The sequence below is a fragment of the Episyrphus balteatus genome, chromosome 3, assembly GCF_945859705.1.
Source record: "Episyrphus balteatus chromosome 3, idEpiBalt1.1, whole genome shotgun sequence".
NCBI lineage: Eukaryota > Metazoa > Arthropoda > Insecta > Diptera > Syrphidae > Episyrphus > Episyrphus balteatus.
The window spans coordinates 97,827,928-97,841,970 of NC_079136.1; the positions used below are offsets into that span (position 1 = coordinate 97,827,928).

The window sequence follows — 14,043 nt, forward strand, 5'->3', positions numbered from 1 at the left end:
TTCATATATAAAAAAGAGTGCAGAGAAAACCAACATGTCTGCTAGTAATTTTCATACCATTGTGCTGTCGTTGCATTAACTTTCAGGTAAATAAATTGTTTCTGCCGACTGCTGAAGACTTCTTAAATTAACCGCATAAACATAAATAAACAAATAAGAAACTTGCGCTCATTTTGATATGAAATATGTCCATAAAACCAAAAAATTTCCTACCCATTTTTTAATTTTAAATTTTTTCTCTTACATATACATGACGTATAGTTCTACAAGTGAAAAAAAAAATCATCTCCGCATTTAATTTTATACAATTTTGAAAAAGTGAGAGAACCAAGGGGGTTTTTAATCAAATCTTATCCGATAAACAACACAGCCACCAACCACAATGGCGTCGAGCGATTCCAAAGCTCCCGTACGCCAGGTTCGCAGAGTGCAATTCGGTATTTTGTCGCCTGACGAAATCGTGAGTACTTGACTTTAAATTACTGCTGCCCTTTTATTCACAATTTCTCTTTTATTAGCGTCGTATGTCTGTGACCGAAGGTGGTGTAATGTTCCCAGAAACTATGGAAGGAGGTCGGCCAAAACTTGGCGGTCTCATGGATCCGCGTCAGGGCGTCATTGATCGAACATCCAGATGCCAAACGTGCGCTGGAAACATGACTGAGTGTCCTGGGCACTTTGGTCATATTGATCTGGCAAAGCCAGTATTTCACATTGGTTTCATTACCAAGACAATTAAGATTTTGCGATGCGTATGTTTTTATTGCTCCAAAATGTTGGTCTCACCCAACAATCCTAAAATTAAAGAAATTGTTATGAAGTCGAAAGGTCAGCCGCGAAAGCGTTTAGCTTATGTTTATGATTTGTGCAAAGGCAAAACTGTTTGCGAGGGTGGCGAAGACATGGACATGACGAAAGATGGGCAACAAGCTGATCCGGGCAAGAAGCAGGGTCACGGTGGTTGTGGTCATTATCAGCCATCGATTCGTCGTACAGGACTTGAGCTGACTGCTGAATGGAAGCACGTCAATGAGGATTCACAGGTAATATGGGTTTTTTTTATATAAACGTCTGCCTAACTTAGGCCTGCGTTAGATGTTGGGGATGTTTTCATAAACGTCGGAAATTTGCGTTAGAACAATCATCTTTATGCTATGTTGCATTAATGAACATATCAATTCTGAAGAATGTTTGCAGGCCAACTGAAGTACAATTTTCAGTAGTCACTGTTGTGGACAAGAAAAAATGAAGAGTAGGGTAGAGTTGCCTAATTCCGGCTGTCTCCAATAGCCGGCCACCTTTCAGAAAAATCATTATAATTAGTGATTTCGTAGGATTTATTTAAAATTTTTTGAAATGTTGTTTTTCTTATTAAATATATTATTATTCTTCAAATAAAATAGGTTTTAAATAGAAAAAAGATGTGAATTTTGGTAATTTTAAGGGATGGCCGGAGATAGAACACAAAAAAAGCCCCCACGGCTCGTTTGAACGCGACACTACTCGAAGTGTCTTGCACTCCAGATTTTTTGATGCAGAAATATTCCTTGGGGTCTAAATAGTAAGAAAAGAACTTTTTTAAAATCTTTTATCGAGCTATTCGATTTTGCGAGCTTAATTAGTTATGAAAAAAACGTACTTTTACTTACTCTCCCTCATGTTTTGCCTAATAACTCTGTTGTTAATAATAACGGTAAAAATTTAAATAATGGCTCTATTTTTAGAAGAAATATTTTTCTTTTTAGCTGCGTTTCAATTAAACTGATATCATTTTTAAATCTTCAGATATTCAAACTTAAGTCCGTTCATTTCGTCTGCCCTATTCGATTTCACTAATGCAAAAGTTTTGTTTTATAGAAGTCAAAGTAGGTATACTTCTAATGGTTTTCGACTCGAAGTCAGAAAAATTCTATCACATCACGTTTTTGAGATATTACCCTTTTTTAACAGTTTTTGAGGTTATGTCCTTTTGCGTGATAAATTGTTATAATTAAATTAGTGGCGGTTTCTCAAAAAAACTAAACTTCTGCTTTCAAAATCTGTTTAAATCTTTTAATATAACTTTTCCTCTTTGAGAAATCCTAAGTTGAATTCAACATGTTTGGTGCATATTCTCTATGCAAAAAAATCCTATGTTCGTTTGGGTTTCATGGCAAATCTCAAAAAATTCTTTACCGATCACTTCCAAATTTTGACATAATATTCTATTTGCATTCCTTTAAGTTTTTTGGTAAGTTTATAGGCAAGGAAAGTTTTGAGATTTGCCATGAAACCCAAACGAACATAGGATTTTTTTGCATAGAGAATATGCAATAAACATGTTGAATTCAACTTAGGATTTCTCAAAGAGGAAAAGTTATATTAAAAGATTTAAACAGATTTTGAAAGCAGAAGTTTAGTTTTTTGAGAAACCGCCACTAATTTAATTATAACAATTTATCACGCAAAAGAACATAACCTCAAAAACTGTTAAAAAAGGGTAATATCTCTTTTGCGTGATAAATTGTTATAATTAAATTAGTGGCGGTTTCTCAAAAAACTAAACTTCTGCTTTCAAAATCTGTTTAAATCTTTTAATATAACTTTTCCTCTTTGAGAAATCCTAAGTTGAATTCAACATGTTTGGTGCATATTCTCTATGCAAAAAAATCCTATGTTCGTTTGGGTTTCATCTCAAATCTCAAAAATTTCCTTGCCTATAAACTTGCCAAAAAACTTAAAGGAATGCAAATAGAATATTATGTCAAAATTTGGAAGTGATCGGTAAAGAGTTTTTGAGAAACCGCCACTAATTTAATTATAACAATTTATCACGCAAAAGGACATAACCTCAAAAACTGTTAAGAAAGGGTAATATCTCAAAAACGTGATGTGATAGAATTTTTCTGACTTCAGATTCGAGTTCAAAATACGAAAAACCATTAGAAAAGTATACTCTGACTTCTATAAAACAAAACTTTTTGATTAGTGAAATCGAATAGGGCAGAAAAAATTAACGGACTTAAGTTTGAATATCTGAAGGTTTAAAAATGATATCAGTTTAATTGAAACGCAGTTAAAAAGAGAAATATTTCTTCTAAAAATAGAGCCATTATTTAAATTTTTACCGTTATTAACAACAGAGTTATTAGCCAAAACATGAGGGAGAGTACCTACATAAAAGAACGTTTTTTTCATAACTAATTAAACTCGCAAAAACGAATAGCTCCATAAAAGATTTAAAAAAAGTTCTTTTCTAACTATTTAGACCTCAAGGAATATTTCTGCATCAAAAAATCTGGAGTGCAAGACACTTCGAGTAGTGTCGTGTTCAAACGACCCGTGTCCCCTTTTATTGATAAAAGTTTAAAAAATGGGGAAAAATAAATACATTCTTGAATCATTTGATGTCATAACTTATTAACAATAAAAATTGTTTTTAAATTCTTAAAACACAAAAATTTAAATTAAAAACATTCAATTTATTTAAGCTTGAGGCTTGACCTAATAAAGTCAGTGGCCGGAAATGGGACACTAGATGGCAGAAAATAGGAAACAAAGGCAGGATTTAGGAGAATCGGGCTTTTTTATACAAAAACTTCAATAAAATATTTTTGGGAACTATTATTAACTTTTTTTTAACCAAACAGAAAAATAAATAAATAAAGTACATTTTACTTCAAGATTCATTCGAAAATGTTGAAATTTGCCGTTTCTGTGCTTTATTTTATGAGACAAAATCCATAAGGGGCCGGCTACTAGCAACTCTACCCTATTTAAAATTTATATTTAAGCAACCAAAAACGATATCAAAATTTTTCAAACGTACATAGTTACAAAAAATAACATTTTTTCATAAAAAAATTTCTACCATTAGTATGAATAGAGAAATTGATACTATTAAACTAGAACTACATCTAAACACAAAGTCAAAAAAAGTATAAAAAGTAAACAAAAGTACAAAATAACAAAAACAATTTTATTGATGTGACATTTAAAAATTAAAATTATTTGAAAAATTAGAAACTTTTTTTTAATTTACTCTAACATTATGGTTATTTGTAGAAATTAATCATTAATATTTTTTTTTTTTGTGGAGTTTGCAAATTAATCGGTGATTGGAATAAATTAATAAACACTTTTAAAAAATCAAATATTGCATCCAAAAACGAATAAATTCACCAAAAACGAGACCTATTTGGCTATCGTTTATTTATTGACGATTATTGACGATTATTGAGAAAATAAAAAAAAAAAAAAAAAATAATTTCAATTTCGGGAATCGAACCTCGGATACCCGAGTAAGAGGCAACTTCTAAATCACCTAGACTAATACGACTTTTATGGATACGAAAACTTTTATTTATATAAACTATTTAGAAAATATTGAATCAGAATTGACTTAAAATAGCTTTTAAGATTCTCAAACTGTAAAACGATTATCATCGATTCGATTATCGTTTTCAAAATTACGGAATGACCCCCCAGGCTTTACTATTTACACAGTACAACGCACATAAATGTACAAAGTACATTCTAACTGATTTTGATGAGTAAAAACTTATTTGATTCAGCATAAATAGAACAATAGAACTGTTTATAAAAAAATTTCAAAACACAAAATATAGCTTAAATTCTAAAAAACGGAGAAAAAATGTTGTACTTTGAAATTCAGTCCATAAAATCTACACCCAATTTAATGCTTGAGCAAAATAAAAAAATATTTAAAAAAAGAACAAGTACTCCTCTGTTTAGAACTGTAAAAAATCTGAAATTGACCGAAAAATGACTGAGTAAAAAATCGTTGAATTGTGAAAACATTGAAAAACGATAACTTGAAATTTTGAGGGTCTATAAAAAATTTCAAGTGCCCAAATATGATGTACTCAGTAATACCTACCTAGGTAAATAGGGTAGTGCACAGCTAAACTGCTGCATACACGGGGGCCTATTGGTCCATTGTGATTCCCTTTTATTCAAAAATCGCATTGATGTTCCTAAACTATTTTATCGGTTTACAAAGACTGGCTCATTTACTAACCATCCTGTACTTTCAATTAATTTTCTCATATTAGCCATTGCGCTAGATCGTCTAGTTCTCCCACGAACCTATTTCCGAAGTAAAGAGTCGGTTTGTTTGGAGGTTTGGACATTCGCAGAGCATGTGTTTAATGGACTCTATTTCCTATTCATCTTGAAAGCTCCTGCAGTACAATCAATCTAATAGCCATTGTACCAATGGCACAATGACCCGTTAGTACCCCTATCAATCGTTGATTTTGGGCTATAAACTTTTACAGATAATACAATCGTCCTCTGCTAGGTCACTTCCAAAGTAATACATGATTATTATTTTGTAACACAGTGCTATCAAAGGAAAAAATATTTTTAATCAGTTTTTTTGCACAGAAAGTTTGTAAAGTTTTGGCTCCATACAAAATTCTCTGCACATTTTTTATGTATGTATCATTATTTATCAAAGAGAACAAAAATGAAGCAAAACCAAGAAAAAAATACCAGCTAAAAATTAGCATGATAAGTTTAAAATAAAAGGTTAAATTCTAGTTTTTGATACCAAAAAAAAAAAACTACTAAGATTTTCTGATGCTGTTCAGAAAATTTTATTGCTGTCAACATTTCAAAAATAAAAATGGGTATTTCAAAGATCTGACGTTCTGAAGTTACAAAGGAGAAAAATAAATGCAAAGAAAGAAAATAAAATAAATAAATGTAATTGACTGATTTGAGAAAAAAGGCGTCATTCAAAAAACTATTAAATAATTTTGTGCAAAATTTTCGGTTTAAGAAAATTGTCTCCTTGAAGGTGATCAAAAAAACCTACCAAATCGAGTTTAAATCTACCAAAGCCGAACAAAACTACCAAGTTTGGTAGGATTCTACCAAAACGGCAACCGTGGCTTCAGCTCTTATTAACATTATTGTGGTAAAAAAAAAAACTATTATAAGGAAAAAACTTATAGAATAATTAACTAAATTAGATTTTACACATGTATGCGATACAGATTTTTTTAAATATTACCACATTATTTTCTACTTTTGTATCATTTGGTAGATTATTGAATAATTTCAAACCTTTACGAAACAATATATTGATATTCTGAGATCTACTAGTTGAGAAAAATGGTAGTCTAAAATCGCCTCTGTTTCTTAACTGATATGGTTGCACATGCACATCGGATACATAAACTATTTTATTAAACAGATAATATTGCACATTAAAATACACCTTATTTGTAACTTTTGTATTCTTTCAGTAATTTGATTAATACCTAAACACAGTATTGTTGAAGAATATTTAAAATGGAGTTAAATCATGACATATTTTTTTATTGCACAACTTGGTGATGATCTATTTCTAATTCTTTGGAAAAAGCCAATCTTCTTTGCAATTTTGTTGCAAATATAATTTATGTGCTTATGAAAACTTTTTTCTCTGTATTAAATAACTCCCAAGTATTTGATTTCATTAACTTTTTCAATATTATTTTCATTGATTTATACCATTTTTTATTGCTTTTGTTTAATTAACAATTAGTTTTAATTTATTCATTTTGAAGTACAATTTATTATAGGTTTTATAGATCGCCATTAAGTTAGTTGATGTATTCGCCCGCTGTGTTTCCCGAAACGTATATAAGAGTGTCATCTGCAAACATTCTTGCCTTCTTTGAATGTTTAAAAACTTTCTCCATGTCATTGATGTAAATGATGAAAAGAAGCGTTCCCAAAACTGCAACTTGAGGCACTCCCAGTCTCACCTCTATACTTTTGGAAATTTCGTTCTCTACTTTTGTATTTTGAGTTCTTTTTAATAAGTAACTCCTAAACCATTTGAGTTCTACTCATTCAATACCATCTTTTCTCAGTTTCTGAACTACTATGTCTCGATCGATGGTCTTGAATGGCTCTTTGAAAGTCCAAAAAAACGCAACTATGTACAACCTTTTTTCATATACTTCGGTTTTTACTGTGTCACAACCAGATTTAAGACCGACTCGCATCATTTCAAAAAGCTTTGTAATTGTTTATGAACAATTTTTTCCAACACTGCTGTCATAGCATGTTTACCGGGCGAAACCCTGCTGGATTTACCTTATTCTGTAATTTTGCTTGAATTCCAAGAGTAAAATGAAATGACTATTGATTAATGTTTGAATGATAGCAAATGGTAGGTTAATGATAAAGATTAACGTAGCGATAATAAATATTAATTTGTTTATTTTTAAATAAACTTCTAATGTGAATATTAATTTGTTTACAAAGTTCTATGAACCAATTGCAAACAACCATTAAAGACGATTGTACTCACGCAGATTTCCAACGATCATGAAAACGTACTTTGTTTTAACTTTTTGCATCACTCTCACATTATTCTTTATTTCTTTAAACAATAGGAAAAGAAAATCGCCATAACAGGTGAACGAGTTTGGGAAATCCTCAAGCACATCGTCGATGAAGAATGCTTCATCCTCGGCATGGATCCCAAGTATGCTCGTCCCGATTGGATGATCGTCACTACTTTGCCAGTTCCCCCACTCTCAGTCAGACCGGCTGTGGTGATGTTTGGAGCAGCCAAGAATCAGGACGATTTGACGCACAAACTGGCCGACATCATTAAGGCCAACAATGAATTGAAGAAAAACGAAGCGTCGGGTGCTGCCGCCCACGTTATTCAAGAAAACATAAAAATGTTGCAGTTCCATGTGGCCACTCTGGTAGACAATGACATGCCAGGAATGCCTCGGGCCATGCAAAAATCCGGCAAACCTTTAAAAGCCCTGAAAACACGTCTCAAGGGCAAAGAAGGTCGTATTCGTGGTAATTTGATGGGAAAGCGTGTAGATTTCTCCGCTCGTACTGTCATCACACCCGATCCCAACTTGCGTATCGATCAGGTTGGTGTTCCGCGATCGATTGCCCAGAATTTAACATTCCCAGAACTGGTGACACCCTTTAACATTGACAGAATGCAGGAACTGGTACGACGTGGTAATTCCCAGTATCCTGGAGCCAAGTATATTGTACGAGACAATGGAGAGCGTATTGATTTACGTTTCCATCCCAAACCGAGTGATTTGCATTTACAGTGTGGTTACAAAGTGGAGCGGCATTTGCGTGACGACGACTTGGTCATCTTCAACCGTCAGCCAACGCTACACAAGATGAGTATGATGGGGCATCGTGTGAAGGTTTTGCCCTGGTCGACATTCCGTATGAACTTGTCGTGTACTTCACCCTACAACGCTGATTTCGATGGTGACGAGATGAATCTGCACGTCCCTCAATCTATGGAGACTCGTGCTGAAGTCGAGAACATTCACATTACTCCTCGCCAGATTATTACGCCACAAGCCAACAAACCCGTCATGGGTATTGTGCAGGATACTCTGACAGCCGTACGAAAAATGACCAAGCGTGATGTATTCATCAATCGCGAACAGGTCATGAATTTACTGATGTTCTTGCCAACTTGGGATGGCAAAGTACCACAACCGTGCATTTTGAAACCACGTCCCTTGTGGACGGGTAAACAAATCTTCTCGCTCATTATTCCCGGCAATGTAAACATGATTCGAACACATTCAACCCATCCCGATGAAGAGGATGATGGACCGTACAAATGGATTTCGCCTGGAGACACAAAAGTCATGGTCGAGCATGGAGATCTGATTATGGGAATTTTGTGTAAAAAGACACTGGGTACTTCGGCCGGATCGTTGTTGCATATTGTTTTCTTGGAATTGGGACACGAGATCGCTGGTCGGTTCTATGGTAATATTCAGACTGTGATCAATAACTGGTTGTTGTTGGAGGGTCACAGTATCGGTATTGGTGATACAATTGCTGATCCTCAGACATATAATGAAATCCAGATGTCAATTAAGAAAGCCAAAGACGATGTCATCTGTGTTATTCAAAAGGCCCACAACATGGAATTAGAACCAACACCAGGTAAGATAATAGAACTGCCTCTTCCTTCCGATTATATAACCTTTTCAGCTTGTTTAAGGCGTTTAAAATAATAATGGGTCAAACCAGTTTGAAATTAGTGAATTACAAACAACTTTGAAAAGCTGCTGAGTTTGTGGAAAAAAAATTCTTTTACAGACCATTAGCTTATAAAACCTTTAAGGCGGAATACATAGTCGTTGCTCAAGTCCAAACTTTCGTTCTTTTTATTAATCTTTATCTTAAAAAATTTCATCTTTCTATGTATAGAAAAAAGTTATTAATCCCATTTCTTTTTTATCATATTTTCAGGTAACACTTTGCGTCAGACTTTCGAAAATCAAGTAAATCGTATTCTAAACGACGCTCGTGACAAAACTGGTGGCTCTGCTAAGAAATCGTTGACAGAATACAACAATTTAAAGGCTATGGTGGTGTCTGGTGCCAAAGGTTCCAACATTAACATCTCTCAGGTTATTGCTTGTGTGGGTCAACAGAACGTCGAAGGTAAACGTATTCCATATGGTTTCCGTAAGCGTACCCTCCCACATTTCATCAAAGACGATTACGGTCCCGAATCTAGAGGTTTCGTAGAAAATTCATATCTTGCCGGATTGACACCATCTGAATTCTATTTTCACGCTATGGGAGGTCGTGAAGGTCTTATCGATACTGCTGTAAAAACTGCTGAAACTGGTTACATTCAGCGTCGTCTGATAAAGGCTATGGAGTCTGTCATGGTAAATTATGATGGTACAGTACGTAATTCAGTCGGCCAGCTGATTCAGTTGCGTTACGGTGAGGATGGTCTGTGTGGAGAAACTGTAGAGTTTCAGAATTTACCCACTGTCAAACTTTCCAACAAGTCATTTGAGAAAAGATTTAAGTTTGATTGGTCAAATGAACGGTATATGCGAAAAGTATTCGCCGATGATGTTATCAAGGAGTTGAGCGAGTCAAATAATGCTCTTCCTGAGTTGGAAACCGAATGGGAACAATTGTGTCGCGATCGTGAGGCTCTAAGACAGATTTTCCCAAGTGGAGAATCAAAGGTCGTATTGCCTTGTAATTTGCAACGTATGATTTGGAATGTACAAAAGATTTTCCACATCAACAAACGTGTACCCACTGATTTGAGTCCATTGCGGGTAATTCACGGTGTAAGGGATCTTCTGCAGCGGTGTGTCATAGTGGTGGGCAACGATCGTCTTTCCAAACAAGCCAACGAGAACGCCACGCTGCTCTTCCAGTGTTTGGTCCGTTCAACTTTGTGTACTAAATATGTTGCCGAAGAATTCCGTCTCTCCACTGAAGCATTTGAGTGGTTGATCGGAGAAATCGAAACACGTTTCCAACAGGCACAAGCAAATCCTGGTGAGATGGTGGGTGCCTTAGCTGCCCAGTCATTGGGAGAACCTGCTACACAGATGACATTGAACACTTTCCATTTTGCTGGTGTGTCTTCGAAGAACGTAACCCTGGGTGTACCCAGGTTGAAGGAAATTATTAATATTTCCAAGAAGCCAAAGGCTCCTTCTCTAACCGTCTTTCTTACTGGTGGTGCTGCACGTGATGCTGAAAAAGCAAAGAATGTACTTTGTCGGTTGGAACACACAACTTTGCGAAAGGTTACAGCAAACACAGCTATTTACTACGATCCGGATCCACAACGTACTGTTATATCGGAAGATCAAGAGTTCGTCAATGTTTACTATGAAATGCCTGATTTCGACCCTACACGTATATCTCCCTGGTTGCTTCGTATCGAACTGGATCGCAAGCGTATGACAGATAAAAAACTGACCATGGAACAAATTGCTGAAAAGATCAATGCTGGCTTCGGAGACGATTTGAATTGTATTTTCAATGACGACAATGCAGATAAACTAGTCCTCCGAATTCGTATCATGAACAACGAAGAAAATAAATTCCAAGATTCTGAAGAGGATGCTGTTGATAAGATGGAAGATGACATGTTCTTGCGTTGTATTGAGGCAAACATGTTGTCTGACATGACTCTACAGGGTATCGAGGCAATTGGTAAAGTATATATGCATTTACCACAAACGGACAGTAAGAAGCGTATTGTCATCACCGAGACTGGTGAATTCAAAGCTATTGGAGAGTGGCTTTTGGAAACTGATGGTACTTCTATGATGAAAGTACTAAGTGAAAGGGATGTTGATCCGGTTAGGACGTTCTCCAACGATATCTGTGAAATTTTCCAAGTATTGGGAATAGAGGCTGTGCGTAAGTCGGTCGAAAAGGAAATGAACGCTGTGTTGCAGTTCTACGGATTGTACGTGAACTATCGACATTTGGCTTTGTTGTGTGACGTAATGACAGCCAAGGGCCATTTGATGGCCATCACTCGTCACGGTATTAATAGGCAAGATACTGGTGCTCTTATGAGATGTTCCTTTGAGGAAACTGTTGATGTGTTGATGGATGCTTCTGCGCATGCTGAGACAGATCCTATGAGAGGTGTGTCTGAAAATATTATCATGGGACAGCTGCCAAAGATGGGAACTGGTAAAATCAATTTGTGTTTGTTTTGAATTACATATTTTAATGTAATTTTGTCTTTAGGTTGCTTCGATTTACTATTAGACGCGGAAAAGTGTCGCTTTGGTATTGAAATTCCTAGTACATTAGGAGCAGGCAATCTTGTTGGTGGAATGTTCTTTGGGGCTGCATCCACACCAAGCATGACACCGCCAATGACACCATGGGTGCAATGTGGCACACCGAGATTCTTCTCACCTCCATCAGGAACAAGTAAGTTATTTTTATTTGAGAATATTAGACCAGCGAATCTAAATTAATTTTGTTTTTCTTTTTCAGTTAGTGGTATGACTCCAGGTGGACCAAGTTTCTCACCTTCTGCTCAATCAGATGCATCTGGTATGTCTCCAAGTTGGTCACCAGGTCATCCGGGATCTTCACCAAGTTCTCCTGGGCCCCCAATGTCGCCATATTTCCCACCATCTCCGAGCGCATCACCAGCATATTCTCCAACAAGTCCACATTACACTGCTTCATCGCCTGGAGCAGCATCACCAACATACTCACCGTCGAGTCCTAATTATTCTCCAACCAGTCCAGCATATGGGTCAGCAAGTCCACGTTTTACATCTACAACACCCAACTTTGGACCACAATCAACGGGATATTCCCCAACATCAAGCGGTTATTCACCAACATCGCCGATATATTCTCCAACCTCAAATTATCCATCGTCATCGACACCGTCATTTTCGGGAGGAGGCTCCAATACATATTCCCCAAACAGTGCTTATTCTCCAACCAGCACAAACTATTCACCCAATTCCCCCAGTTATTCCCCAACATCCCCATCATATTCTCCTTCAAGTCCCTCATATTCTCCGACTTCGCCCTGCTATTCACCAGCTTCGCCGTCGTATTCTCCTTCGTCGGCAAATTACACACCGAATACGCCATCGTATTCCCCAACTTCGCCCAATTATTCAGCATCTCCGCATTACTCCCCGGCTTCTCCGGCGTACTCACAAACAGGAGGCAAGTACTCACCAACTTCGCCGACATATTCGCCACCGTCACCATCGTATGACGGAAGTCCACAATACACACCGGGATCACCCCAACACTCTCCGGCAAGTCCTAAATATTCACCAACCTCTCCGCTATATTCACCAAGTTCGCCACAACATTCTCCGGCTAATCAATATAGCCCAACTGGAAGCAATTATTCAACGACAAGTCCACGTTATACACCGAATATGTCAATTTATTCACCAAGCAGTCCCAAATATTCCCCGACCAGTCCAAATTATACACCAACTTCGAGGAACTATTCTCCGACCAGTCCAATGTATTCGCCGACTGTTCCATCATCAACAGGGTATAGTCCCACAAGCCCAGCTTATTCACCAAGCAGTCCCACATATGACGAAACTGACGATTAAACATTTTTTTTATAACAATCTTTTTTTTTCTTTTCTTCTTCATATTCTTATTTTAAATTACAATTGACCGTTGAGTAGTCTTTGAATAATTATATCAACAAAATTATATATTAATAAATAAAACTTTTTATTATGAATGTATTAAAGTTATTAATAATTATTATTGAAAAACCAATAAAAATTATAAAAAGAAATGCAATTGACTTATTTTTTTGAGAAATTCTTGGAGTACAATGCATTACCTTTTCTAAATATACCTTTGCCTCAATTGGGTGTGCACTCCACGTGCAAGTCAGAGCTAAAGGACCCAAAAATAATCCGATGCGGCTTAAACGAACAAATTTGTAACAATTTGTTTCTCATGTCATAACTTATGTCGTTTTAGTTCCTTTAGTACCTACTTATTTTTGCACTTTATGCAACATTTTTTCATTTAGCAATATTATTCAACATAACAAACATTAGGCTTTTACTATGTAAAGCTTTCAATTATAAACAGATAATTACAAAAATAATATGTAAGTGCCAATTTTTCATTAGCCAGATAAAACGCCAGTTAAAGCTTATTCCTATATAAATGAAGGGGTGCTTTCATAAATGCATGGTTGCTTAAGTCTGAGGAATGCAAAGCTTTCATTAATGCAAATGACAAATGTCAGGTGTTCATAAATGTAAAACGCAAATATTTGCAGCGCAAATGTTGTAATATAAAATTTCACTTGCATTCTAAATTTATAGGTACTTAAAAAAGCGACAAATATCATGTATGTTTATGAAAATTGTAGTTTTTTTTAATTGTTTCTAGGTAGGTATCTGCTAAAAGTCTTCAAAAAACCTGGCAAAACCAATATCGCACGTTGAGAAAGATATTGTCACAACTCAAAAAACACGATTTTTCGGTAGAATTAAAATAAGAAAAAGAAAATGTAAGTATTTTCAAAATACATATAAAATAATTCTCTAGCGACTTAATTCAAAATCGACACTTTTTGAGTTGTGACACTATCTTTCTCAATGTGCGATATTTTAGAAGATAAATCGAAATCCAAACTTAAAAATTTTGAAAGATGACGCAAATCAGAAAAAATGTTCATAATATCCAAAGTAAAATGCATGCGCAGATAGTTTCTCTGACATTAGTCTGATC

General features: G+C 35.5%; 1 protein-coding gene across 1 annotated transcript; it reads left to right on the top strand.

Annotated features, from left to right (window-relative positions):
• Positions 1–13,090, top strand: LOC129913680 (DNA-directed RNA polymerase II subunit RPB1). The gene is made up of 7 exons (XM_055992470.1): positions 1–86; positions 262–460; positions 519–1,043; positions 7,395–8,952; positions 9,262–11,481; positions 11,539–11,727; positions 11,794–13,090. The coding sequence occupies exons 2-7, from the start codon at positions 383–385 to the stop codon at positions 12,894–12,896; spliced, it is 5,673 nt and encodes a 1,890-aa protein (XP_055848445.1). The 5' UTR covers positions 1–86; positions 262–382; the 3' UTR covers positions 12,897–13,090.
• Positions 13,091–14,043: the final 953 nt, after the last annotated feature.